The sequence below is a fragment of the Gopherus flavomarginatus genome, chromosome 9 (genome assembly GCF_025201925.1).
Source record: "Gopherus flavomarginatus isolate rGopFla2 chromosome 9, rGopFla2.mat.asm, whole genome shotgun sequence".
Lineage (NCBI taxonomy): Eukaryota > Metazoa > Chordata > Testudines > Testudinidae > Gopherus > Gopherus flavomarginatus.
The window spans coordinates 9,252,198-9,278,974 of NC_066625.1; the positions used below are offsets into that span (position 1 = coordinate 9,252,198).

Sequence of the window (26,777 nt, forward strand, 5' to 3'; positions counted from 1 at the left end):
TTTCCTCGTTTCCAAATGCAGGTTTTTATTTGTCTTTCTCCACTTGAAGCTATTTGTTATACAAATGGCACTTACAAAAAATAAAAAAACCAAAACCATTAACAAAATTTCAGAGTGAGATGTTTTCAAAGCCACAACATCCAATAAAGGAGACTGAAAAATTCTTGACCTATTGTCACATGGAAGAAGCCAGAGCAGGAGTTACATGGTTCAAACTGCAGCTAGGAGTGGGAAGAGGGCCACAGTGGATGCAAAAGCCAGCAAGCAGTATGTGCCAAGTCACAGGATTGTTCAGGATTTCAGCAGGCCACTTGTTCCTTTAGAGGCATCTTTGTCCCTAGAGTTGATTGGTTTAAAACACAATACTGATAGACATCACCCCTGAATTTGAAAGAAGGCAGATGAACCCAGAGGTAGAGTCCTGGCATCACATTAGGAGCAGAGATGATAGGGAGCCCATTTCATCCCCACTCAGATTGGGGGTGCCAGTTGCTCTCTATTCAGAGAGTTTAGCACCAAGCTCCTATGGGAAGAACCCACATAATGGCAACATGGCTTTAAGGCTTATGAACCCATCCCCCTACCTTGCCTTTGGCCACTGGTAGCAGCTATTTGTTTTGGCACAGATGTGAAGCCACAAGCACCACACATGGTTTATAGCTTAGCAAGGCATGGAGATATGGACTGACCCATGGGAGCCAGCTACTGGAACACAACCTATGACTGATGCAGCACCTTATCACTGAATACATCCACCTGTCTGTTCCCCCAGCCCCAAAATCGATACAGGCTCAAACTGGGACATCAGGTTGACCAAGTACAAAAAGAAGCTATTTGGGTGGTCACGGAGTAGAACGCCACCCTTGGGAAGGCCTCAAAAGGGCAAAGTGCCTACTGATACCCTGAAGAGAGGGCTAGCATCACCTATTACAAATGCACACATTGTTATAACTAATGCAGACAACAGCTGATAATAGTGCTATGGACAGCATATATAAATAGACATTAAAATACTGTTTTGGTCCTTTCTGCTTCCAGTAATGTTGCTAAGTTTTCATGCCATCAATGCAGAGTTGGCACTTGGGTCAGACACTGACTAGTTGTCCTCCCCCCACTGGGGTGGTAGAGAGGAGATAACATGAGAAAGGGGCATTTTACACTTTGCCACCACACCATTCTGTGGTGAGGATGAAGATTCCAGTAGGGTGAGATAAGAACTGAATACCAGTGTGCAAAAGATGCTAATAAGTTTTCCATTCTAAACTGAGATCTGCTATTTTTGCTTCCAGCCACTGTCCAGGGAATGAGAAATGTCAGCCCGTTTACACTGCTCCTCTCCTCCCAGTTCTCCTGTAGCCCAGAAGACTTGGTTGTTGGGCAAAAAACCCACTGAGATACAGCAGCTGGTGGGGCATAGTCCTGCTGTGTGCCAGGCTCACACAACTCCTCCTGAAGACACTGGGACAGGAGGGTGCTCAGAGCCCTTGTAAGACCCAACCCTTGCTAACCAATAGGCAGGTATGCCCACTCTGTTCAAATTCCACTACCCCTTTTAAACAGCCACTGGGAAATCAAATTCCCAGCCTGGCTGGCAGGGAGAAGTTTTTTGGAGAGGAAGTCTTCCCCAGTGGGACAGAGGCAAGTCAGAGGGTTGCTACTAATTTTGCTCAATAGGTCCACTCACAGCATCTGTTGATATTCAGAAAAGCCTGTCCCCTTCCAAAAAAATCTAGGATTAGCACTAAGGCAGCTTTGTTAGCCTTCAGCTGAATGTCTCAGTGAGATGGGCTAGAACCTGCTCGAGACAGGCTCCAAGATGCTCCTTTGACACTCAGAAGCACACATGGGGCACAAGGAGAATCCCATTGATGGAGCTGGGAGTCTGAAGCCTTTAGACTGACTGGCCTTAGGAGAGTTTCTAGGCGAACCCCCTGCACATCTTTCCAGTTCTGAGAGTTAAGCTCGCTAGTCCTGCAGCTGAGTTCTGGTTTTGCTGGCTGAAACCAGCCCCTTGATGGGCTGGGTATGATATGCTAGAACACCTCTTCTGCCCCCCACTAGGGACTGAAGATATTTATCCATCATAAGCCAAGTGGGGAGAAGGAGAGTTTCTTCCCCAATGCTGGGAACTATCGAGACCACATTTAATCAGAGACAAGGATTTAACATAACCCATCTCACCTCCCTTGGTCTGAGCAAATACCAGGAGTAGGGGATGCTGGCACTCTGATTCTCCAGCTTTGTTCAAACTAGCCCTTGCCTGACAGGAGCACATGCATTGGCAGTGGAGATTGAGATATGGTGCCAGCACTCCAATATGGCACAAGAGAGCAGAGGTGATCTTATTCCCTTTAGTTTCAGAGGAAGGGGACAACAAAGGTGATGCTCAGAGCCAGGGTGGAGGATGGCAACTACAATTTCCAAGCCCAACATAAACCCAAGGAAAGACACCACTAGCTCTACAGACACAGGTTGCATTTTCCCTAGGTCATTATCCAGTTTTAAGAGAAGGAAGACCAACCTCCAACAAATTGCATTGGATTCTATGGCAGGAGGGAACAGCGAGCCAGTCTGAAAATCCTTTAACAGACAGAGAAACCAAACAAAACAAACCAAAAAAAATTGGCAAAGGGGAGAGCTAAAGTGCATTTTAATATTCCCAGAGGGTGGAGGGGTCGATTGCATCAGTGGACGCCTTGAGGACACCAGCATGGTCACCCTTCAGGTATTTGCCGTTGGTTTTGATAGCCACTTTGTTATAGTCGCAGAACTCGAAGAAGAAGTCCACAGGCGTATTGCTGCTGCTGGTGACAGAGGACTCACTTCCTACCATCCAGTATTTCCCAGTGGAATCTGCAGATAGGGTGTGGGGAAGGGGAGAAAAGCAGTGTCCCGAATGAAGGATATTTGGAATAGATGCCAGAGGCTAGAAAACACTGGCAGCCCCCCCCAGACTTGTTGCCTATAGTGCAGAGCCCATGATGCAAATTTCCCCTTACCGCCCGCTATTAAGCTAAACTGAAGAAGGTAAAAAAAAAGTGTTGTGAAATCCCAGTTAGGAGAGGTAGTGCCATTCGGAGTGTGAGAGCACGAGTGATCAGCTCAATATCCAAAGACCTTTAGGACATTTGAAAGGAGAGCAGTTTTGCAGCCTGAGCTGTTCAGTTTGCCCATGGGAAGACTAGAGAGGGCCACTCAAGGCCGGCCCACTTGTTTCAAAGTTTCCTGAGCTTCCTAAATGAACTTGGATTCTGACAGCTTAGGGAGCCTGGAGTCCCCATGTGTCACAGCAATCACAGGGGGAAGGAGTAGCACCTATGCAACCCAACACTCAGTCTTGCTCTTAGCAACTCCAGACCAAGTTCAATGGCAGTGACAGGCTCACCCCCCATCCAGTGACAAATGCTAAATTTTAGTCCAAGATATCTAGTTGTTGGCAGCCTCCAGGAGGCCAAGGGCTGAAGAGGTGCAGAGAGTCATCCCCCTGCAACAGGGCTGAGGATTCAGTACAACAGCAAGGAGGTTTAGGTTTCCTTGATATACCAGCACTGCCTCGGACTGGGTTTGTTAGGCACAGCGGCTTAACAAGGGAAACCTGAATGAGGCAGAGGGCAGAAAGGAGTCCCCTACACTGAGGCCACTCCAGCCAAGTGGTAAGCCAATGGCCACACTCTAGAGCAGAGGCTCTCAGCCCTTCTAGATGACTGTACCCTTTTCAGGAACCTGATGTGTCTTGTGTACCCCAAAGTTACACCTCAAAAATCTACTTGCTTACAAGACAAAAATACAAAAAAAAAGTGTCACAGCTGAAAAGTTACCTGTCATTTTTAATTATACAATTATAACATTGACAGATATAGATATTGCTATATATACACACTGAAATGTAAGTACAACATAAACAAGTCATTGTCTAAAATTTTAGTCTGTACTGATTTTGCAAGTGCTTTTTATGTAGCCTGTTGTAAAACTAGGCAAATATTTAGATGAGTTAATGTACCCCCAGAAGACCGCTGTATCTCCAAGGGTACGTGTACCCTGGTTGAGAACCACTGCTCTAGAAGATAGCCCAGATTAGACAAAGCCTCCTGGTCATTCCACTCTATGGAAGGGTGCCATACAACCTTGGTCTGTGGTGTAGAAGATTAAAGTCATGTAGCCCTTAGGGGAGTATCACTGCTAATGATGCATAAAGGAGATCATTTGATCATGTGTTACTGTATGAACAGCTGAGCTATTCATACAAATGCAGCCACAGGGGAAGATGTGGGTAGGTGGAACCCTCAAGGCTGCATACCAGCAGGACTGACCTTTGATATTGTAGGCACCATCATTGAACTCCAGTTGAAAGACATCGTAGGAGGAACGATTGCAGTCCAGGGTCCCTGTCACCTTGCGGCAGCCAATGAAGCCGTGTTCCCCACGAAGGACAATGATTGGCCTGTTAATCAGCTTCATCAGGAAGTGTTCTGTCTCACCTACCCAGCCGAAAGGTCAGGGGAAGGGATGGAGGAGAGAAGGGAGGTTAGGTGCCTGGCTTGTTACAACAGATCCAGATTCCCTGGGGATAAGTACAAGAGATGTGCCATGGAGATCCCCCAAGGTATCGCAAGCTATCCTCTCAGGGTTCTAGATTTGACTTGAGGTGGGTGAAAACAGCCAAGGGGATTCAAGTCAAACCCACTGACCACCTCCAGTCCGGTCCATCAGAGCCTAGGAGAGGAGACTGTTCCCCTGCTCTTTGCCACCTTCACTCTGACACAGGCCAGGGAGTGGCAGAGCCATAGCCCAATCAGTGAGGTCAGAGGTTTATAGCTTTCCCAGTGTCATTCCAAGGCTTCCCCACCCTTACTTGCCCAGAAATCACTGGGCTACAGAGGCCAAGGCATCCCCTCACCTGCTGCCTCAACCGTGGCTGCAAGCTGTCCGTTCTTCTTCGCTGTGACATACTTGCCATTCGCAGCCTTCAGGGTGATGCGCTTGTCGCACCATTCAATGTCGAAGTAGCAGCTGGCGTTCCTGCCACAGCAAAGACACAGCAGACAAGCCATTGGGAAGGAAAGAGCTGTACTGAGGACCATTCTCCTCCAACAGAGGGGCAGTGCAGCTTAGGGCCCATGGAGAAGAGCTCATTCTGCAAAGGCTTTTGCAGCCAGCCAGGCCAGCTGATGTTTGAGATCCTGCAGAGGAGGGTTTGGTGGATTTATCCCAGCATTTCTTTTCTAAGGAGTTTTAGTGTTAAAAAAAATCATTATCTACTGGGCAAATTTTAGGCTACAGTTTAGGTCTGAACTGCCAGCAGTTAATGGAGTAGACTATATTCTTGGCAATAATCTTTGGGCTAGGTTCCCCTTGGTTCAGCTGATAACCCTGGGGATGGCAGGCACAACTAAGTTTGGCCCTAGGAATTTGCATCCATGGTCTCCTTTGGGACACGTCAAAGCTTTTGCCTTGCGTAAAGAGAAGTGATACAGGTTTTACCCAAGATGGGCCCAAGGACGACATTCTGGGGTGGAGAGGGAGGTCACTGAGATCTACTTTAGGACTCCAGTCTAGATTTCAGAATCTAACGTCTTGTTTCTCCATCAGGCCATTCATTGTGAGTTCCACAAGGACTATCCCCATATGCAGTTAAAGTCTGAGATCCAAGGGGATTCTTTGAGGCAGTGCCTAAGGACAAACTGGAAGTGGCAATCTCCATGCTAGGAGGGGTTTGGAGAGTGCTCAGTTACAGAAACTCAGGCTCACTTGGCACAGAGGTTTTGGGCAGAGGGACTGAAGAGTCTCCTGGAGTCAAACGGACCCTCCTGCTAGGCTTTGCTTTATGGTGTGACAAGTTTCACAGCTCAGTGGAACCACATCCATCTGGTACTGGTTACACATGGCAAGGAGGCTCTTAGGTAGGAATTCCATTGAGGAGGCAGGGACTCTGGACTGTATGCTTTCAGGGCAGCTGCTGTCATTCCCAAGTGATCAGAGTCCACCCAGCTTTGTGCATTGTTTTAACCAGTCTGGTATGACTGGATAAAATAGTGAAAAGTCTCACTTGGTGCAACACCACTCAAAGTAGGCAAGAGAGGATCAGAAATAGAGTGTCTCATTTTGCCTTGCCAGGCCTGCTGTCCCAAGGACACCACATAAGACAGCAGGAAGCACAAGATTCTGCAGCACCTTCAGATATGGATGAAGCTTGCTGCATCTATTGTACATTGGAGAACCTGATGGGAGTCTTGGGGCAAAAGAAAAGGGAAATTTGGTGTTGGGCTCTCTGGTTGGAAAGATGGATCGCCTGATCTTAGAGGGCCGTATCAAGGCACTGGAGCAGGGCCCATGCAGATAGTTCCTCTAACAGCCTTATACTTCTTTTGTGTAGACAGTATCAAAGGGGATGGGTGGGTTCTAATCAAGGCTTTGTTTTCATGAGGAAATTATTGGACCCATTTCTGACACACAGCCCAATTTACATCCGAGGGTTCAGATAGCAACAGCAAAGGATTATTTCTACTTGCTGCTAAAGGGCTTTATTACAGCTTTCTGTGAAGTTTGGCAAGTTGACTGCTCCAGATACCCAGTGGTCCCTAGTAAAGTGAGGCAGCGTAACAATTCACAACAGCTACTGTTTGCCCCTTCCCCTCAAAGAGGCCATTTAGCCCAAGGAGATGAATGCTTGCAAAGGGTTGGGGCCCTACCACCAGGTATGGCATCACTACCCTACTAGGGCCACGCATAGGAATGCTGCACGCTTTCACTGAGCAGTAGATCTTGCTTGTAGATCTACTAAGTGCATTTGGAGTTGGAAGCGAAGACACTGGCCTTTCAGCCTCCTGCAGGGAGGGACAACCTTGGTGGTGGATCAGTTGCTTTTAGTCAAACCCTGGACTCAGAGGCATTTCTACCCCAGTACTGAGTATCAGCCACCTTAGAATAGCTGGCATTCAGAGGGTAGAGCAATTCTGTTCTACATGCAGATGAACGCCCTGGATTCTCTGGATCCAAAGACAGCCACCAAGCAGAATGCCCTGTCCACGACAAGCACTGGACAGGAGACACTCTAGAGACTTACTTTGTTGAGGCAGTGGACTGTATCCCACCGTTGGAGGTGAGGGTCCAGTATTTCCCAGTATAGGTCCTGAAGGCACACTTCTTGGTGTCCTTGTTAATCTCCAGTTGGAAGGTTTCTTGGTCACTCTCCTCATCCTGATTGGCTGAAAGGTCCATCCCTATAGGAGAAAATCAGGCAACTCATCTGGTGGCAAGAAGCCCCATCCTCATGAGACTGCCCCCCAAAACCAACCTAGTCCAGCTCAGACTGGACAGAGGAGCAGGGAGTATTAGAGAACAGCCTCTAATGCAGCCAATTTTCAACATGTTTGTTAGGGACCTCATGAGTTAACTGAATCAGCAGCACAAGAATAGCAACAGCAAGGTAAAAAGTGGGGCAAGTTTTGCAGAAAGATTGTGACCATCCCTGACGTTTAAGATTTTAATCTGGATGCTCAAGCAGTTGGAACAGAACATTTCAGCTAAATCTGCAATCACCACAAACAGCTAAGAGTGCTACTCAGCCCTATTCCTGATCAGCCCATCAAATGAAAACAGGAACAGGAAGTTACAATTGACTACTAGATGTTTTCATGTGCAAGAGATGCTAAACTATTCAGTCTACACTAGTAAAACTTGTGGTGGAAAGTCACAAGCTGGCAGACATCTATAGACTTGATGGCATGCTTAAAACCAGGGCATGGGCTTGCACGTGTTAATTGTCAAAGACACTTCTGTTTCCTAGTCATGCTGCAGCACTGGGAATCAGAGGCTGCAATATGGCTGAAGCAATTTGTACCTCATTGGCTGTACAAAGAGAATTCAGGGTATGCGATATTGTGCTCAGGTACCTGCACCCCAGAGCACTAACAGAAGTTAGTTTCGATGGGACACAAAAGATGCCTCTCCTCTTCCATGTGAGCCAGAAGAGATCAATAAGGATGTCAACTGGCCTAGACTAGGCTAGCATCCTGCACAGATCAGAGGCACTCCATATTAAAACTGGAATCCTAGCACCTTAAAGACTCCCCCTCTCCCCAGGCCACTTTCACCCTAGAGCCAACTCTCAAGCCTGCTTCTCTCCCTCCCATCCCAACACACTGCCCTGCTCTGCCTGGCTTGCGCATGCCTGCAGCTCCTTGTCATTCAACTGTCTTGTCTGGCCTATCATGCACTCAGGCTAGTCAGTCCCCTTGCTGCTGCTCCTGTGCAAAACTGCACGGCTTTCCCTCCTGTATCCTGCTACCTCAACACAGCTATCATGGCACCCTAAGCCAGTCTGGCCCTGAGAGATAGAGAGGCCACACTTGCATCTGACCACAGGCATTTATCCTCAGGAAAATATGCTTAGTCAATACATGCTTGAGCCAACTATCCCTGCAGGGAAAGGGAAACTCACCAAGCTTGGCAGTTTTTTCCTAAAAATACTTCTGGGATGTGAGTCACAAGCAGCACTTTGGAGCCAAGAAAGGCCCAGAGTAAGATTCCAGTGTCAGACTTCAGAGATCTTAGCAACCTACTACTTGTGCTTCTATTCCTGGAGCCTGCTGTTCTCCATTGGGCTTTGGAATCAGAACTGTGGGGGTAACTCTGCTGAAACGAATGCTAGCAATGGAGGGAACCATCAGGCTGCCCCAGATGGGTAGGGTTTTTCCAGGGAGAGTATGGAAATAGCTGGTTATTGAGAATAAGTTACTAGCCCATTAGCAAGAATTAGGTGCTGAACTTGACATGGATTCCAGAGCTGAATTAAAGTGGGAGCATTCAACAATTTCTCTGTGGCATGCGTTTTAAAGGGCCATTGTCTACCAAAGTGACACTGCCATTAAATTCTGTTCACAGCATCCTTCAGTGGGATAAAGTAGAATATTTTGTGAAGGGCTTTTTCTACTCTTGATGTTTGAGGATTCTCCCCCAGTATAAAACCTGCCTGTCACCTCTTCACTATTAACAGTGGTAGCAAAGTTGAGACTGAAGACTTGCAAAGCTGGAAGGGAGAGACAGCAAAACTGCCTATACATATATTATATACACTGGACTAGTTTTCCCTCTAATCTTTCATCTTTCACAATTTGAGGGTTACGCCTAGTAGTTGGCACAGAATTTTCAGAGAGTCATTCAGACTGGCCACCATCTCCCTTTAATTAGCAAATTAAACTGCAAAAAAAGTCACTAGATTAGATAGGCCCAAAGCTGCACTTCCATAAAAGGGAACAGGCCTAGATAGAGGCAGGCTAGTTAGACAACTTATCTGGTCAGACATCAGGGTGAAGAGTGTCCTGTTGTGAGATGTTGATAGGGGCAGTGTTAGAGATAGCTGGGGATGGGGTGGGGCAGGGGGGGGCCTAGCTTCAAAGAGTTAAGAGATCCATCTCTAAACCTTCACATGCATTTAATAGCCAATACTGAGGCCACCTAGATCTGGTCTATACTTTATTAGCTGGAAGGATAAGCAATTCAGCTCTGTGTTTACCTAGCTTTGTTATCCATGATCGTATCTATCATGTCTAAACTGGCTTCTTGTCAGTACCACCAGTACTTCTCTTTTCAGCCAGGCACCCGTCTCAGCAGAATTCGCGCAGCTGCCCTTTTTGGCCAGTCCCAGTGCAAAATACTGCTGGTGCCCATCTTCATGTGTACCAGGCATTTTGGGGCAGTTTGAGCCTGCCCTTTTCCCCCAGGAGAGATTCAACTTGCCACCCATCCTCTGGCCCTGCTTCTAAGCTCAGGTCTGCACAGCTCAACACATTGTGGGTCTCAGTTCACCTTTGCAGTTCCCTGGGTTCTGGAGCCACCTGGGAACCAGTCCAGTCCCTGGCTTAAGCTAACCAGCCTTGTGAGGCAGTTTTTGCAGCTCAGAATAGCCAGAGCACAGCAGTGCTCCAGCCATGCCTCCTTTGCCAAGGCTGAGAGCTGCTTCAGCAGCAATGCACTGCCCGAGAAGCCTCTAATGCTGGGGAAATCCTGTGGGTTAGATCCAGCTGGTTAGAATGCCTTTAACCTGGCTCAGCTGAGGTAAAGGGGCCAGACTCAGGGTCTTTCTGCTCAGGTCAGCCCTGTTGGTGAGCCTGCTATCAGAACCAGTTCTCTCCCCCACCTCCCCCCAGGAGAATTTTTACTGTTGTGCTTGTGCCTCTCCAACATGGCCTTAACTGAACAATTTGCTCATTCACCACGATTTTGGCATAGCCATGTCCAGTCCTGCATGCTGCAGAACTCCATGCAAGACAAGCAGACAGCATATGCCAGGCATTCAGCATTGGCCTGTAGGAACACAACAAGTTCCAAAAAGGAAGCTGTGTGGCATGTTTAGGACTGATGCATGTTATTTATGGTGCTGGCTGCAGTGACGCATGTTTTGTCATCTGACTAGCTGAGACAGGTTTGAAAGCCAGGTGGGAACATCTCAGGTGTGTCAGCTACAGAGAATGAAGAGCTCTACCAGGTTACAGGATAGCATCTTCTGCTAGAGCCACTAAAGGTCCTGTCTACAAGGATGGTTTTAGGGAAGTCTCTGATCTGCAGCTCAATAGGCTGATCTGTGTGGCAGGAAGGCGGGAGAAGGGAGAGAAGAGAATATTTCCCACAAGTTCTCTGTGCAGACACCGCCAGGAAGTCTCAGTCCAGCCCTTTCCATCAGATAGCTTATGGGAGGAAAGGGGCAGGGTCTTGACAGGAAAAAAGAATTTTGGGTAAGGACCCTCAATCCCCAGCTTGTATGCCTAACTTTGGAAGGGGCATCGATCTTGCTACCCACCATGCTGCTACCCCCTTTGCCTGCAATTTTCCATGCCTGCCATTTGGCATTTGCTCCTCTGTGCTCAGCTGCAGAAGCAGCAGCTGGGGCTCAACTCACATCTGGAAGTCTATTTGAATAAGCCTTTACACAATGGCCATACAATGAGGAACGCAGTGAGTCAGAGACTGGCTCGGGCTGGTCTTCCCCTTGTAGGGAAGGACGGGCAGAAAATAAGGCCTCACAGAACCAATGAATGAATGTGACTGAATAAGATCTGAGTAACAGAAAAAGCTTGGCCCAAGCCAAGTCCTTTAAGACAATATCCTTTAGTTCTGACAGCTTGCAGTTTGGGGAGGAGGGTGCTGCCCTCACCCTGAAATCTTCCCCCTCCCCAAGCAAAGTGTGAAGGAAGCACAATGTTGCTTGGGTAAACAGGTAGAGGCGACTGCCATTAAGGTGGCAGCTGGCAGGGAAAGCCACAGAAAGAGGAAGCAGTTTCGGTTTCCTGTTAAGTTCCACAGAATTTCTCAGTTCCAATTTGATTAAAAATGGAAACATGTAGTGTTTTAGTTTCTTTCATCCCTGCTTGTCCCCACTAGAAGGGGACGTTTCCTCTCCCAAATCCAGTGTTCAGGTATGAATTTAAATTGTTTACATGGAAGGCTGAATACAACTACTGGGAAATTTTTCATTCAAAGATGTTTTGACCAAAACCCTTTGGTTGGTTTTGCTGGCAGGGATGATCCTATTCCAGCAAGGTTTTCGGGTCCCTGCTTCTATTTGACAAGCACTATCAGGCCAGCCATAGGGCAGTAGTGAGCAACCTTCCCACAGGTGGAGTAGTCAGAGGAAACTGCATAGAGAAGCCTGATCTCTCACTAGGTCTAGCCCTATGTTCTAGCACTCCAAATTTGACCAGTTCTTCCCAGTCTAACAAGATTCAAGACTAGTAGAACCACATGCTTCCAAACAAGGTGTCAACCTAGCTTAATTGGGGGGAAGGGGAGGAGATTGGGTATATATAGTACTCCCCCATCACAGACTCCCCATGGAATGGGGGAGTTGGGTGGAAAGCCAGCAGGAATTGCTCTCCCCTATATTTTCCTTATGGACCACACCAACTAGAATGCTGTGGACCAGGGGTTCTCAGCCTCCTTTGGGGCCACCCCATCCAACGTGCTATAAAAACTCCACAGCCCACCTGTTCCACAACTGGTTTTCTGCATATAAAAGCCAGGGCCGGCATTAGAGGGTAACAAGCAGGGCAACTACCTGGGGCCCCATGCAACAGGAGCTCCTGGAAGCTACACTGCTCAAGCTTCAGCTCTGGGTGCTGGGGCTTGAGGCCCCATGCAGTGGGGCTTTGACTTTCTGCCCTGGGCCCCTGAGAGTCTAATGCTGGCCCTGCTTGGCAGACTGGACCCCCTTGAAACCTGTTCACACTCAGGAAGCTCCAAAACCCTGGTTGAGAATCACTGCCATAGACTATTTACAGTTGGGAATGATAAACAGGAAACAAATCTGTTGACAGTCTGCGGGTTGTTCAGCTTCTAGAAAACTCACTGTCTGAACTGTCAACAGAAAACCCACTTGACTATTGACAAAGGTGATTTAGAAATTCCTTGTAATCACTTTTCTGGACCAGAACTATAAAATAGTGTAGTGTTTTATGCAACTGTGGTGTAGGTTATATTGCAATTTTTAAACTCCAAAATTGGATTAGGTGCCACCTGCAGCACCTTGTATTCCAGTTTGGGACTTGGCTACATTTTGCTGAGCCCATAGTGGTTTCAGGCCCCTCAGACCTGCTGAATCAAAGCTCCTCTTGGTTAAGTTATACATGTCCCATTAACTGTGGATTTCACCTATACATTGTATCACCCCAGAACCAGTGCTGAGGTCTTTTTAAGAGGACACTTTCCATGGTGAAAGCTGAGCACTCAATTTGCTCAGACTGAAGTTTGGCAAGTTAGTCAGAAGGGTCAGAGTGATTCACCCAATAAATGTAAAGTAGAAGTGTTTTATCACAGTCATCAGCAGTGCAAGACCAGAAGTGCATGTGGACATGTTTGCCTAGCTATCTAGAGTCTTATGGATACACAATCCAATGCATATGCTAAATTCAGGGCGCCAAAGACTAACACCTGAACTCTGGTGCTTAATGGGCCAGCATATCTCAATTCCCAGTCACTCACTTGCTCCACAGCCTTTGCCATCATTTGCCCCTCTAGAAGCAGGCAGTGTACTTCACCAGGGGTTTTGTGGAAGCATGGAGTAGTCCTACACTGAGAGCAGAGGACATTCAAATACACGAGCAATGGCTTCACCATCCCCACAATAGCTCAAAACACCCCACAAGTTGAGCTTGTTCAGTGCAGCTGGGTTACTCCCAGTCACACCAATGTTAATCAGTGGTGCTCTGTAAATGTTAAGGGGGCCATAAATAGGATGGTCACTGATGTTGATCTGATATTCAAAGTGTTAGGAGAGTACCATGGCTCAATGCTTTCAACCTCTAACCCATTTCTCTCCTCTTCCCTGTTCCAACCTGGCAGGGCTAGTCTGTGGCTTCCATCATGTAAGCTAGTTTCCCCACCTAGACAGCAGTGTATCACCTGTCCATTTCCAAACCAACATTGAGTACAAGTGCCAGGCTCCCCTCTCACATGCAGAACTCAGCTTGAATGGCTAGTGAGGTGCAGGAACAAGGAGGGCAGCAGGAAGTGGTGTCCCAACTCCTGAACTAGATATGGCAATCCAATCCATGCCCCACTTCTCACACCTGCAGTAAGGTCAGCAGCAGCTGGCAACTACAAGACATCTCGCATTTGAAATGCTAGAGAAGGGCACCTTCTTTAGAGAGCACCCAGCATGACCATTTACAGCTGCTAAACAGGCAAAAGTTTGCCTCTGAGCAGTGGAGCAAAGTACCCTGGGACAGTGCAGTGGTGGGGTCAGCAGAGCCCCTCAGCCTCTTCTGCTCCCCAATGCTAGGTACATTTATACTGCAGTTGGAGGGGTCATTCCCAGCTCAGGCAGACACTCCTCCACTAGCTTTGATTCAGCTAGCCTGCCCGAAAGCAGGGTGCCACAACAGCACCAGCGGGTGCCACAGCAGCACCGGCGGTAACTTGGACTAGCTGAGCAAGTACTATCCCATCTGAGATCTAGGTGAGTCAGGCAGCCTTTAAAAGCACATTAACTCAGAGCTACCATGGGGATATCTACACCGGTTGGAAGTTACACCTCCAGTAGGGATATACCCTTGGAGTCACTCTGCTGCTAAGGTTATTGCCAGCTGGGGCAGAGAAGGAAGGGGAGCTGGTAAGAGCTGCCAGTGCAGAACAGACAGAAAATGGCTGCCCACAGGCCCCACATTTATTTTAGCAAGCAGCTTAAGGGGACAGTGTTCTGTGCACCACATCTCTAGGTGCATATACCTCTCCTTGAACTGCCACTATAGCCTTGGTTTCTGATATGAAGTGTTAGCATACATCATTGTGCTCCCAGGAAATCTGTTCTTGGCTTCCCTTAATCTGAAATAAATCATCTGGAGGGATGCTTTGCTCTGTATGAGAAAGACAGTGCTGGGCTTTAGAGGGCAAAAAGCAAGACATGCCAGGAGCTAGGTTCTACCTTCCCAGGGTGCCTGCTTCTCCTTCCCACTTCTGTCCCCGAAAGTGCTGAGACTAGTAGTACTCTGTTCACTCAGGTATGGAGGGCAGTTCCAGATGCCACTTATTTAGACCTCTTCTCTTTCTCAGAGAACTAGGCCAGGCCTGTCTGGCTCCAGCTGTGCTACACCCATTAACCACGGTTTTGCAGAATGTGGTCTCCATGTGACCTAGCCCTCCACATCAGGGTTTTAATTTGAAATTATGAGCCACTGTTCCCCCATCCCTGCCTCCTAAGCAGAGACTGCATCTGCAGAGAATTGGAATGTATGGGAAAGAGCCAACTGGTCCCATTTTCAGAGCCAACAGCAAGAAAGCTGCCATAAAATGGTACTGAATAGTGACCAGCTTCCCATATGCTATGGCTCAGCAGAAGCCACCTGCTGGGGTACTTGGAATGTATCAAGAGCTAGCCAAGAAACAATTAGTAGCAGGAGAAGTCCAGTCTCCCACCTGGGGAGATGAGAAGTGGGAGTGATAAAGCAAATCTAAATAGACAATGGTGCAGTTTTTTTTCCATTTGCAGAACCTAAAAACCTCAAATGGAGGTGTAGACCCCATTGGAAATCTTAGTCTGTGGATCACAGGGAGCTGCTGACCGCAAGCTGAGAGCTAACTGAGCTACTGCTAAACAAAGCGGTGGCTGCCCAAAACCCACCCCCTTCCCCACTACCATTCAAGGGTCAGCTGTGCACTCGATAGTCCCTTGAGACTATCCAAGAGGCACAGAAGGCACACGTACCAGATGTGGCACACTGGATTGTAGACCATAGGTGGTCTCACTCACAGGGAAACAGATCAGGCCATGGGAGAGAAGAGAAGGTTCCCTGAAGCCCCTTCCCCAAATGTCAGGCTGGAGTTGGGTTACACACAGACTCAGCAGAAAGGAATGCAGTTACACTCCAGCATAACAATGCTTCAAAGGGCTGTAACTGAGACAGAACAGGAGGTCTGGAGGGTCACAGCCATGCAAAATTAGGGAAATATTGCATGGTAAAATATCCTGAGTACCAAACAGGCTATTGTCCCCTCAGCCAGCTGCTAACTGTGGGTAACAAAAAAAGCCTTCTTTGCTGCATCAAGGACTGGCTAACTCTAGGGTGAATTATTTTATCTTTGACCAGCTGGACCTTCTCAGCTGATCAAGGCTAGAGAGGTTCATCCCCACCTCCCAGAGGATCTGGAGCATAAGAGAAGCTGCGAGTTCTTCCCCACAGCAGTTTCTCCCGCCACACTGAGTGATTCCAGGGACATATGGCTGAGTCAGCGGTTACTAGTCAGAGTATTTTACTGTCAGAGGCTGTGCTACAGGCAATTAGAGTAACATTAGAAGCCCTGGGGCTCACATTCTAGTAGTTCCCATATCCTGTCCATTGCTCTGGATAATGTATGCAGACAGCTTATAAATACCCCAGCCCTCCTGCACCACACACCACTTGGTGTCTAGCCCCTTGCTTTCGACTTCACACCAATCAGCAAGTTCCATGTTGCTATGGCTGCTTTCTGGACAATGGCTTTCTGCACCCATATTAAACAGTGGGGCGGGGGGAAGGAGAAGAAGAGTGGAAAGACAGGAAGCTAGAGCCAGCTGTTACTTTCTGAGCCAGGTGTGATTAGGGATGATGGTCAAAGATCAGAAGCCCAATGACCAGGTTGTGTTGCCTAGTCACCTCCCAACCCTTTACCCCTCCAGAGAGGGTCTACGCCTGATAAGATGGAACAGCCGACATCCAAGCTGAGAGGTGGGCTTGCCGCTCACACCTTGAAATTGGCACTTTGCCTGATTCTAAAGCCAGGAGCACTATTATATTTAAAGTTTTCAGTTGTTATCCCAGAGTGCTCTGCAAATACTGTTACCGTCAAACTTCAATTACTGCTCTTGGTAGATTTCCAGTCTGAAATCAGCACGACTCCTCCCGACCTCGACAGAGTTGCTAATTAACGTTAGACACAAGAGGGAAATAGGACCAAGAACTAATCTTCAGAGAACTCCAGAGCGGATAGAAAGCCACTTCAGGAGGAAGTCTGAGTGGTTGGTGAGGCTCTTGCTTTTGGTCAGATGGATGCAGTAGTCCTGTGGTAGAGGCTGCACCGAGGCATAAAGGAGAAGCCCTCACCAACAGAAAGGATGTAATTGACTATTGAATATGGTCAGATGAACCTGGAGAAAAATCCACCCACAATATGGAATGAGGAGAGTGGAGGTAAGGGAATTTGGACTGTGGCAGGTTTCACAGTTAAGAACCTAGGGGCGGAAGTTGTCTAAAACAATAGGAAGAGCAGTGGCAAGGGAACAGGAACGAGAGGGGAGGGAAAGTCACTCCCTAGGGCAGTCTTTAAATGGAGAAGATGCCTCCTCACATTTGGCAAAGAAAGAAGTCTGGGAGGGCAAGAGGATTGCCAGCATCTTTGGAAACCAGGTGATGGAAGGAATTAGTCTTTGCAGCTCTGGTGAGAGCTCCCAGCCTTACCTTGATGCAGGGGGATTAACATTGTTTGGAGACATTTTGGAGCTAGAGGGAGAAGAGTGGTCTGTATTTTGTTGCTCTAGTAAAATAAAGTTTTAAATGAGGAGAATTCATAGCATTAGGGAGCATCTCTAAATTACAGCACTTGTCCCCACCAAGGCATCTTGGTACAAGCACTCATGAGTTGGCTCCATTAACAATGAGCTGTATGTTCAATTGTCCCCTGCATCAGGAATATTACATAGCAAAAGAATTCTCTCAGCCCCAGCCCCTCTTTGGATAAGCTCCCCCCAGGGAAGACAGCTGTGGAAACTGACAGGAAGAAAAACCAGAGTTGGATCAGGAGAGGAATTCCTAATTCCCTAGCTGGAAAGCTTTCCAACCGCTGCCAGCACAACAGGCTGGGAAATTAACCTCTCAGTACCACAGGGAGGCACAGACTCTGCACGAAATAGACTTGTACATTCAGAGTCAAACAAGTCTTCCAACACCATTAGTCAGTGGTGAAGTATTCTAGCAGCAACACCCTTTCCTCTGCCCTGAGCCTACTACATGGGGTGGTAAGTGATGGATACAGTATGTAGCTGCTGGAAAAATTCAGGACCATACACAAGGTCATCTCTAGACAGATGAGGTAGATTACCTCTGAGGGATCCACTGAGGGCCCCCATTTCACTGCTCTGAAAGTAGATTCCAGATGTAGACCTTTATAGTGAGGTGCACAAGGTAAACAGCATTCAGGCATGAGTCCCCTATATATAGACTGAAGCAACCTCTGAATTTCTGCAGCTTGTATTAGTGCAAGTTATTACAGGATGGCAACAAGAGGAAAGCTGAAATGTGTGCAAGGAGACCGCATACAGAACAAAGGGACAATTACATGTGCACACCTGCCTTTTCAGTTTGTGCCCATGGCTCAGACTCCAGCAACAAGCAGACGCTTTAGTGTGCTGGGAATTGGTACACAGCAGGCAATATTAGTTACTGTCCAGCGCTTGGAGACTTAAAGCTATGGATGCAAGTGCTAAGCTGCATCTTTTACTTCAAAATTTTCATGTACTGAAGTTAGAGCTCTGTGGTGGTGTATGTAACAAGTCACGTGACATTAACCCACTACAGAATCTGCAAATGCTGGTTATCTGTAGCACAATACACCTCTAGGCCCAACTAAGATGGAGGCCTCAGTACTAGGCACCATGCTCCAGAAGAGCTTGAAGCCTGCCTACATAGAGTTGCAAGGGTTTAAAACTAGTTATTTTAAGGTCTCTCTACAGCTTTTTACACTGCTTACTGATTTAAAACCAGGCTTGTTTAATTAGCTTAGGAACTGGTTTAAATTCAAACAAGTCACATAACTAAAATGAGGGTGTCCACACAGGGTTTTTACCTAAAAATCACTTCAGTTTTACAAGAAGGCAAGACAGAGGGAGTGTGTTCTCAATCTTAACAATGGAGGGACGGAAGTAGAGCAATTAAGTGACTCGGTATAGCAGAGCCAGGAACTGCATTCGCATCTCCCAAATCCTAGTCCAGTGTCTTAACCACAAGGCCATCAACCCTCCCTGAAGGGTTATTCATAGACCAAGTCTCTTCAGCATGTTAACCTCAGAGAAAGCAGTAGGTCTCTTTGCGAGGCTGTATGGTTACAAGCTGGTTTTCAGACATTGCAGGTGCTTCAGTTCCAACTGGAGAATAAGCCACCTCAATAATGTTACAGTGCTAAGCAGGTCTGAGGCCTTCTGACCCACAGAGGTAGGTTTCATGTGACCATCTTGGGGCCAACTATGGCTAAAATTAAAACTATTTCATAAATGGCCTGAAAAAGTCTTGAGGTAGGGATCAGAGGTGGAATGCTGGGACACGTGCCTTGCAGGAGCAGCAGGTCCAGCAGCATGAAGTGGGCCCTTCCAGTAGGGTAGGCACCACATTCCATTCAGATTCACCACTCAAAGGGTCAAGCCCCTTGAGTGTTGGCACATGGGGGCAGACATTAAGCCAGATGTCTGTTCATGCTATTAATGCAGATAATAGATATGTAGTTCCAATTCCCTGGCCTGTGCATAGAGGCTAACCTTGAGGAGACCAAAACCACTTCCAGCATGAACATGTGCTACCTAACAGTGGCCATAATGTGTGCATGAATAGTGCTTTCCATATGCCAATTTCAGGGCACTTATTACCCCAAGTAAGCTTCAGAAGGCATCAGTGAGGAGGCAATTGACTCAAGTTAGGATGTGTGTACACACGTTAATTGACTCAGGCTCATACTAGGGATTAAAAATAGCAGCAGACATTCCCATTCAGGCTGGAGTCCAGGCTCTGAAACCCAGCAAGAGGGTTAGTTCTCCAAGCCCAGGCTCAAATGTCTACGTTGCTATTTTTATTCCCATAGCACAATCCCAGTCAGTTGACCCAGACTGAAACTCTCTGCCATGGACTTTAGTTTTTTGTGCCATGTAGATGCACCTTAGTGACAGAGTAGCAGACTGAACCTAGGTTTCTTGATTCCGATGCTGCAGCAATGAAGGGATGACTTTAAGGAGGTAGCCAGCAAGTCATTCTCCAAACTATTAGAGGGCAACTCAAAAGAAATCCCACAAGGGAGGGTTACAGCTGAAAGATGCATCCAAACCTGCCACCCAACACCCAAGTTGAAGGGCCCAGTTTGTGGCCAAAGGGCTTCTGCTTTAACAACTTGCCATGTTGGAGATTCTAGAGAGCTCCCATGTTGTGGCATTTTACCCAGCAACACAATTTCTGTGTGGAGGTCTGCATGACAGACTTCCTGTATTGCTACTTGCATGCCAGGGTAGGACTAGGTGCTCCAGTGCTAATTTAACCCAGATACATCACCTATTTCCCACCCGTGCCCAAATGCTTTAGGCAGTCATTGCTGTGGGTCTGCCAGCAGAACTAGAAGCTCAGAAGCATACAGGAAAGAGCTGTCAATCCTGATGGAGGGAATTTGGCTAGACATGAACTCCGGATCCCAGAAATAGAACCAGTGTCTCACCTGGGCCAAGATCCAGGGCACTTGTGGGTTTCAAGGCATTTTAAGGTGGGTTCAACTTCCCTTTCATCTGAACTTCATTCCAGTTCTTGAGGCTACACTCCTCACTTTCTGGCTATAGGTACAGAAGCTCAGTTTGGAGGACTGGCCTGCACTCCCCATTGCTCAGCTTGGACACATGAAACCTGGTTGCTTAGTTGTTCTTGCAAGGTGACCATCCCCTCATACCTGCAGCACTGCCTCAGACTACTTTACAATAGAGCTTCTGTTGGTATCACACCTCCAGTCTCACACTTCGACTCCTAGTTCAGGAGAAAAGCCTGTTTATTGGGGCTGAGTCTGGACACAACCACTGGTAAACAGACAAACCTATGCAGGCTTTGAAGAAACAAGGTCTGCAGAGCAGTGGCTAACACAGCACCTGAAGAGGCAGGCAGTGGCAGTTCTCCTAGAATTGTGCTCTGGTTAGAGTTCTGGATGCAGCAGCAATAAAGACTTTACTACTGCATGGATTTCCAATCCCTTCATGGCCCCCATTAGGCAGATTGGGATCTCCATATTAATGGCTAAGCCAGTCATTTAACCTCTGGGTCAGGGAAAAGCTGGGAACAGCTCAAGAGTCACCATCCTACCCCCTGCTCTGAGCATTAGGCAGTACTGCCTCTGGCTTTCTGGCCAGGTGACTCCCAGAAGTTAGTTAAGATTAAGAGGGAAGGACAGTAGGAGCCCCATTTAGAAATGGCATTTAGCTATTAGAGATCAGGCATTAACCACACCTCTCTCTGCAGTCACCTATCCCCAGCGTACTGTGAAGGCTAGGAGTCAGAAATCCCTATGGAATTCCCCTTCCCCACAAGCAGCAGAGCTATAGATATCACTCACAGGGATTGCTTATGCAGGCTAGCTTTGATCACTTTGCTCATTTCCTTCCTACCCTCCCCCACATGCTTCCAGCTTTGGCACACAGCCTGTAAATTTGCTTGATGTTCCCTTAAGTCAAGCCATGGTAGAAAGTAGTTATGCTCTGACAACACTAGTAAACATATGGAGGGGATAGGGTGACCAGACTAAAAAGTGGCTAATTTTTCACACTTGCTTGTTTTTGGGGGGGGGGGGGGGAGAAGAGAAATAGTTGCATATATATGAAAGTCCCTAGTATCAGGGACTCTGGTCACCTTAGGAGAGGGAGATCACCCACTCACTTAGGGAAGAGCTCCATCACTTCCCTATCCAACAATTAAACAGGAACAGGGAGTCCTGTCTGAAGGAGCCTCCCACCAACAGAAGGAAAGAACATCTGGTAAAAACTCAGCAGCAGTGGGGAGGGCTGTTCTGTTTATCTTATTTCTAACCTGAGATTAGAGGCTGACCTTGATATTTGCATATGTGAGCACCCTATTAACATAACCCCACTCTCCCCTTCCCTAGAGAGTACAATCTGTCTCCTAGATAAACCAGCTCCTTTTGTGGTCTTGGCAGGCTTCCCAGGTAACTGAGCATTTCTTTCCAAGTAGCCTAGTTGATTACACCTTTGTCTGATCTCATCTGCTCCCTAAGCAGACTCCGGGTTTCTAAAATAGCCTGCAAGCAGCTACCTGGGCATAATCTCTCTGGAGACTTCATAAATCAGAGAAGGAAGCAGACAATCTAGATCATCCTCAAAAGAATTATACAGTCACTTTTCCATGCTGCCTGCCTGATAGACCTGTTTGACTTAAGTTTCCAGCTGATCCAGCCATGACATCTTCAGCATCTAGGGCACATTCCTAAATCCTGCCCTGAAAGAGGAGATTACCCTGTTCTGTGGCTCTCCAGGCAAGCCCCAAGGAAGTTTTAAATTCATCTCCAGGAAGGATTTGAAGCACCCAAAGAAGTGGTGAATCAGAGCTGCCTTCTAGTCATCAGGCTGAACTCCTGCCATCCCGCTTCCTGTCACACATCCCTGCCCCGGGCAGACTTTTCCTTAGGTTGGTTCAGGGCTTCATTCCAGGAGGGACTCACAGTATGTGTGTGTGGGGGGGGGGGGGGGAGGAGGAAGAGCTCCTCCCATTTTCAAGTGTTCTCTACCTGAATAGAGTGGCAACAAAAGCCAAGTGATCTCCGCTGACTCGGCACTTGGAATCAATGAACACAGACTTAACAACTATCCCTGGGGCTGCATGTGCTCCAACTTCAGGAAAACAGACAAGCCTAGGCAGTAGCTATTATAGCTCTAGCCGCAAAAGTTATCTGAACCCAGAGCTCCTCTGGGCTTCCTGTGGGAGAGTCTTTCCTTCCCTCCAGATACCCAGACACAAGAATCCTTTTCTCAGAGGCCCTGTAAGTCTATCCACTGTGCATCTAACTTCTAGTTAGGCCAGGCAGAGCCCAATTAGTGGAGAGGTAGCACTAACAAGGGGCAGATGCTAGCCAATCTGTGTTCACACCAAACTCAAGGTTTTGGAGGAAGAGGGGGAAACAAAGGGTTTTCTCAATTGGATTTGCCACCCATGTTCTTTGCAACCTCACTGATGGTGGCGGGAGACAAGTCAGACCAACATACTGCTGTCCTCCCCAGTGCAAGGAGGTGAGGGGAAGGAAAGCATGACCCCAATGAGTCAGTTCAAAATACAGACTTTTCAGGGCCAGTATCAAGTGTTCATTTAGGATGAGACTTCCTTAGTCTGTTAGCCAGGTCACTCAGAGCATCACCAATCTCCAGAGCATCCTCTCCTCTGCAGTATCAGACACTAGGGACAGGCTTATCAGCCTAGTAAGGGAGAGTGCTGTCTGGAAAGCCTCCCTTGGACATGTGTTTTTAGGTTTGTTTCTAATTAACCTTGGAACAGAGTGGTGGTTCTACTGCAGGGGGAGGGAGAAACCAGCAAGGGACTGAAAGAACAAGCAAGCTGTGCCCCAGATGAACCAAAAGAGAAGCAGCAGCTCCACAACTGTTCATTACTGCTGCTGGCTAGGATTAACCAAGCAGAAACTGCTTCCCTACCTGAAACATACTTAAAGGAGAGAGTATATTGCAGCTAATTGCTCCACTGCTACCCATGACAGTCCTGAGAGGTGTGCTATTTCTTTCCCCTTTAAGGAGGAGACTAAATGAAGCTAATGCAAGAACCCAGACTGGAGTCCATCTGGACCCATGAAGTAAATCCCTTCCCCTACCCCAAAGGTTTACACTTTGGCTTTTAACATGTGCCAGAATATTTATCATGAGAAAACTCTCAGGGGAGCAAGGAACCCAAATTACAGGGACAGCCAGTGTTTGGTCCTCTTGCTCCTGGGTCTTCTCACCCACCTTCTTCAAATTAAGGATCAGGCTGAGCAGAATGCTTCAGACTCACTAGTCTGGGTCATTTGACCAGTTCCCACCATGGGTGATGGAGCCCACAGCCCCTTTCACTTCTTCCAAAGTGGATGGAAGTATTTTGAGGGAGGGAACATGAAAACAGAGATTTCCCCCCTGCCCCACCCCAAGACCCTCAGACAGCTCAGCCACACTGCTTGGGCTTCTCCACTCCTAGCCACAAAGCACACCCTGAAAATGAGCAGAGTTCTTTCCACCAGTGCTGCAGCAGCCTTCCTCCACTTCTTCAGCTTGTAGGGAGGCATTCCCTCCGCAGCCTGCGTAAATGTGCCTCTCCCCACCCCCACAGATCCCAACCCTCCCGCCATCTGCTTTTCCAATCCCGAATACTCCAGCATGACAAAAGACTGGAGCAGCAGCTCCCCCTCCCCCAATGACCTCAGCAATAGCTATTCTTTCTGAACCACAAGCCCGCCCTTGTTCTCCTACCAGCCTCCCCATCTCCCCCACCTTTTGGCTGGAGAAATATTTAATATCAGCCAAAGGAACAGTTGATATTTTTGGGGAGTTGGGTTGGATGTGGTTAAGTCGGTGAACTCCCTGTAGCAGCCTGCGGAATGAAGACAGAGCAGGCAGCCATCCAACCATTACAGCCACTTAAAGTCAGGGAGGTAGGAATCCTTGTGGTTGCACATCCATTTTGGTGACTGTTCATAGAAGGGCTTACACTAAATTCATTCCACAGCCTTCACACACATATGGCAAGCCAAGCAGTTACCATGTATATCTGACCTGTATTACAAAGCCAAGCAGTTCGTAATGGACTGGCTCCAACTACACAACTGAAGCATCTAGATGCTTTGATTTCACACTGGGGGGGGGGGGGGGGTCACCATTCTGTAGCTCTCGCTCTATGTCACCAGCCTTAAGCAACTGGTGGTTAAACTTGTGGGTGCAGAAGGTGCAAAATAGGCATTAAATGCCTGTCCTAACAGCACACTTTGAGCATCCATGGAGTGCTATGGTCAAAGATACGATCATGAAATCCACACGGTTCTTCCCCCATCCCACACAAAGCTGGTCACCTCTGCACTATTAGAGAAAAACCTGGCTTCCAAAGGGAGGGAGAGCTCAGCAGGCCCAGCCAAAGCAGCAGCAGGCTAAGGCAATGCTCCCTTTGTGTGGGCTGAATGTAGGTCATGTTTTCCCTGCACAACCCAAAATCAGCCGCTAAACACCCGAGTTTCAGCTAAAGCCGTTACATAACCCTACCAAGTTCTGCCCTGCAACGAGCAGGCAAGGGAGCAGACTGGATGCACAAGCCAACACGCACCGAAGGGACACTGCTGTAGCCCAGCGTAAGCAGCAAAGGAGACTAGGTCAGCATGCACCAGCATGCAGGGGAGCAGCTAGCCCCCGAACGGTAGGTCTGGGGCCGCCTAGCATGGCTTGTCCCTGCACAGAGCCCGGGGTAGCGGCTGCCCGTGCAATCCTGCAGAGCTTATGGGGTAAGTGGGGGAGGGGGAGGTCTGGAGCAGCCCACTAGGTTAATCACAGCCGCTTTTCTGAAGCGGGGGGAGGGAGATTTGGCGACAGGGCGTTTTGTTGGTTTAAAGCAGCTGCCTTGGATGGGTTAGATCCGTTGCAGCATCAGGCCGGGCAGTGAGGAAGCCAGCAGCTCCAGTACAAGGAAGGCAGCGAGGACCAGGATGAAGCACCGATACCAGTTCCTACCGCCAGCCACGAGGCGCATGCAAGGAGCTGGAACAACGTGCCTCCCGGGGAGGCGGAGAGCCACTGAACCAAGCCGCAAACCCTGAGTAGGCTGGGAACCGCTTCCAAGCCAGGGGGTGGGGCAGCCCCCCCAGCACCAGCACCGATGGGCACATGCCCGTCCCAAGCGAGATCCCCCAAGGTACAGAGGCCTGGCTGCGCAGAGCGACCCCCAGCCCTGCTGAGGCTGGCAGCTCGCCCGAGGATGCTGCCGGCAGGGAGGCAGCGGGGCAGAGCCGCGGGGTGGCGGGGGCGGCTTACCTTGCCTGGTGGACACGTTCCTCTCGTTGCCGGCTCTCAGGACCACCTGGGGGCAGCTCTGCTCCAGCACGAAGAGCTCGTCCTTGCCCACCTTGGTGCTCTTGCCGGCCTTGAGGGTGCCGCTGGGCCCGGAGGGGGCCAGGTAGCGTCCCTCGCCGTCCCGGAAGGCCACCTTGCCGGACCTGAACTCCAGCGTGTAGCCGGTGCCCTTCTCGGGCTTCTCCACCAGCCGGCCGTCGTGGCGGAGGAAGCGGTGGTCGCAGGTCTGGACGCTGTAGCGCTGGTCCTGGAAGACCAGGGTGATGAGGGAGTCCACCCCCCAGGGCACGTCGCGGTCCACCGCCATCTCCTCCTGCTTGGCGCTCAGGTGGGCGTAGCGCTTCCTGGTGAGGCTGTAGATGTTCACCTGCGGGTGCATGGCGATGTGCACGCTCCACTTCTCGGCCGCCGACACGGCCTGGGCGAAGCAGGAGATGCGGTCCTCGGTGCCGCCGAAGTAGCGCTTGTGGGGCTCGGACTGCAGCGACCAGCGCCCGTCGTCGTGGGCCAGGATGACGAAGCGGCAGTCGGCGGCCGGCTGCTCCCGATCGCAGCTCACGTTGCCGTCCTTGTCGGCCGCCAGGTAGCGGCCCAGGTGGCTCTTCAGGAAGACCACGTTGGAGTCGTCGCCGTCCTGCTCCAGCGTCCAGATCTGCTTCTTCTTCATGCTGGGCGCCGAGGCGTTCACCTTGAAGCCGAAGGCCTCCGCGGTCAGGTATTTGTTGCCGCAGTTGATGAGCCCGAACTGGATCTGGAGCGGCGCCGAGGTCCCGTTGGCGGTCATGCTGGCGCAGCGACGGGGGGTGGGGGGAAGCGGAGCCGCTGGGGCTGCAGGAGCCGGCCGGGCTGCAGCGAGAGAGCGAGCGACAACACGGGGTGGCTGCGGCTGCTCGCCTGGGTTTTCTCCACGCCCCCCTTCCTCCCGCTTTCCGCCTCCCCCGGCCTTTGTTCGGCTGAACCGCGCGCCCCCCGGGCCCCTCTGCAGCCGCACAAAGCCCGATTCACAGGGAGCGCCCCCAGCTGCAGCCTATATAGAGGGGCGGATGTCGGGGCTGTGCTTGCGGCCACGCCTCCAATTGAGACACCGGGGAGAGGGGTGGCGGAGCGAGGGTTTTGCAGCCACTAAAAAGAGGGGGGAGGTATGTTCCTTTCAGCACCCTAAGTAAACGCACTGCAGGGAATGAACCCCCTCCTTCCCCCGAGAAACCAGCCTCCCCTCTCCCAGGCGTTTTCCTGCAAGCAAGATCTTTAATTAACAAAAATACCAAATCTGTAGTGTGCCTGGGTTGGGCTTTTTAATTATGGAGCTAGAATTAGTTGCTTGATGCAAATGGATATAAAATAGTAAAAATAGCCAAGCCGAAGGCAAAGCAGATCTATTGGATGCAAATAGGTGGCCAAGGAAAATGAGCCATGGATTTAATAGACCTTCAGGTTTCTTTGGGGTGTAATAATATTTCTAGTGTTGCATTGA

The 26,777-nt window shown here is 49.0% G+C and overlaps 1 protein-coding gene across 1 annotated transcript; it reads right to left on the minus strand.

Annotated features, from left to right (window-relative positions):
* Positions 1 to 26,296, minus strand: FSCN1 (fascin actin-bundling protein 1). The gene is made up of 5 exons (XM_050966587.1): positions 25,265 to 26,296; positions 7,064 to 7,220; positions 4,898 to 5,019; positions 4,311 to 4,478; positions 1 to 2,853 (listed from the first exon to the last, which is right to left on the minus strand). Exons 1-5 carry the CDS (start codon positions 26,085 to 26,087, stop codon positions 2,651 to 2,653), a joined length of 1,473 nt encoding a protein of 490 aa, XP_050822544.1. The 5' UTR covers positions 26,088 to 26,296; the 3' UTR covers positions 1 to 2,650.
* Positions 26,297 to 26,777: the final 481 nt, after the last annotated feature.

Bases quoted from the DNA above. Each gene is read 5' to 3' on its own strand.
- FSCN1 (XM_050966587.1), bottom strand. From the start codon at position 26,087: ATGACCGCCAACGGGACCTCGGCGCCGCTCCAGATCCAGTTCGGGCTC. The intron at 5,020-7,063 runs GTAAGTCTCTAG...TTGCTGTGGCAG, and splicing joins CAGTCCACTGCCTCAACAAA to GAACGCCAGCTGCTACTTCG. The intron at 4,479-4,897 runs GTGAGGGGATGC...TCGGCTGGGTAG, and splicing joins AGCCACGGTTGAGGCAGCAG to GTGAGACAGAACACTTCCTG.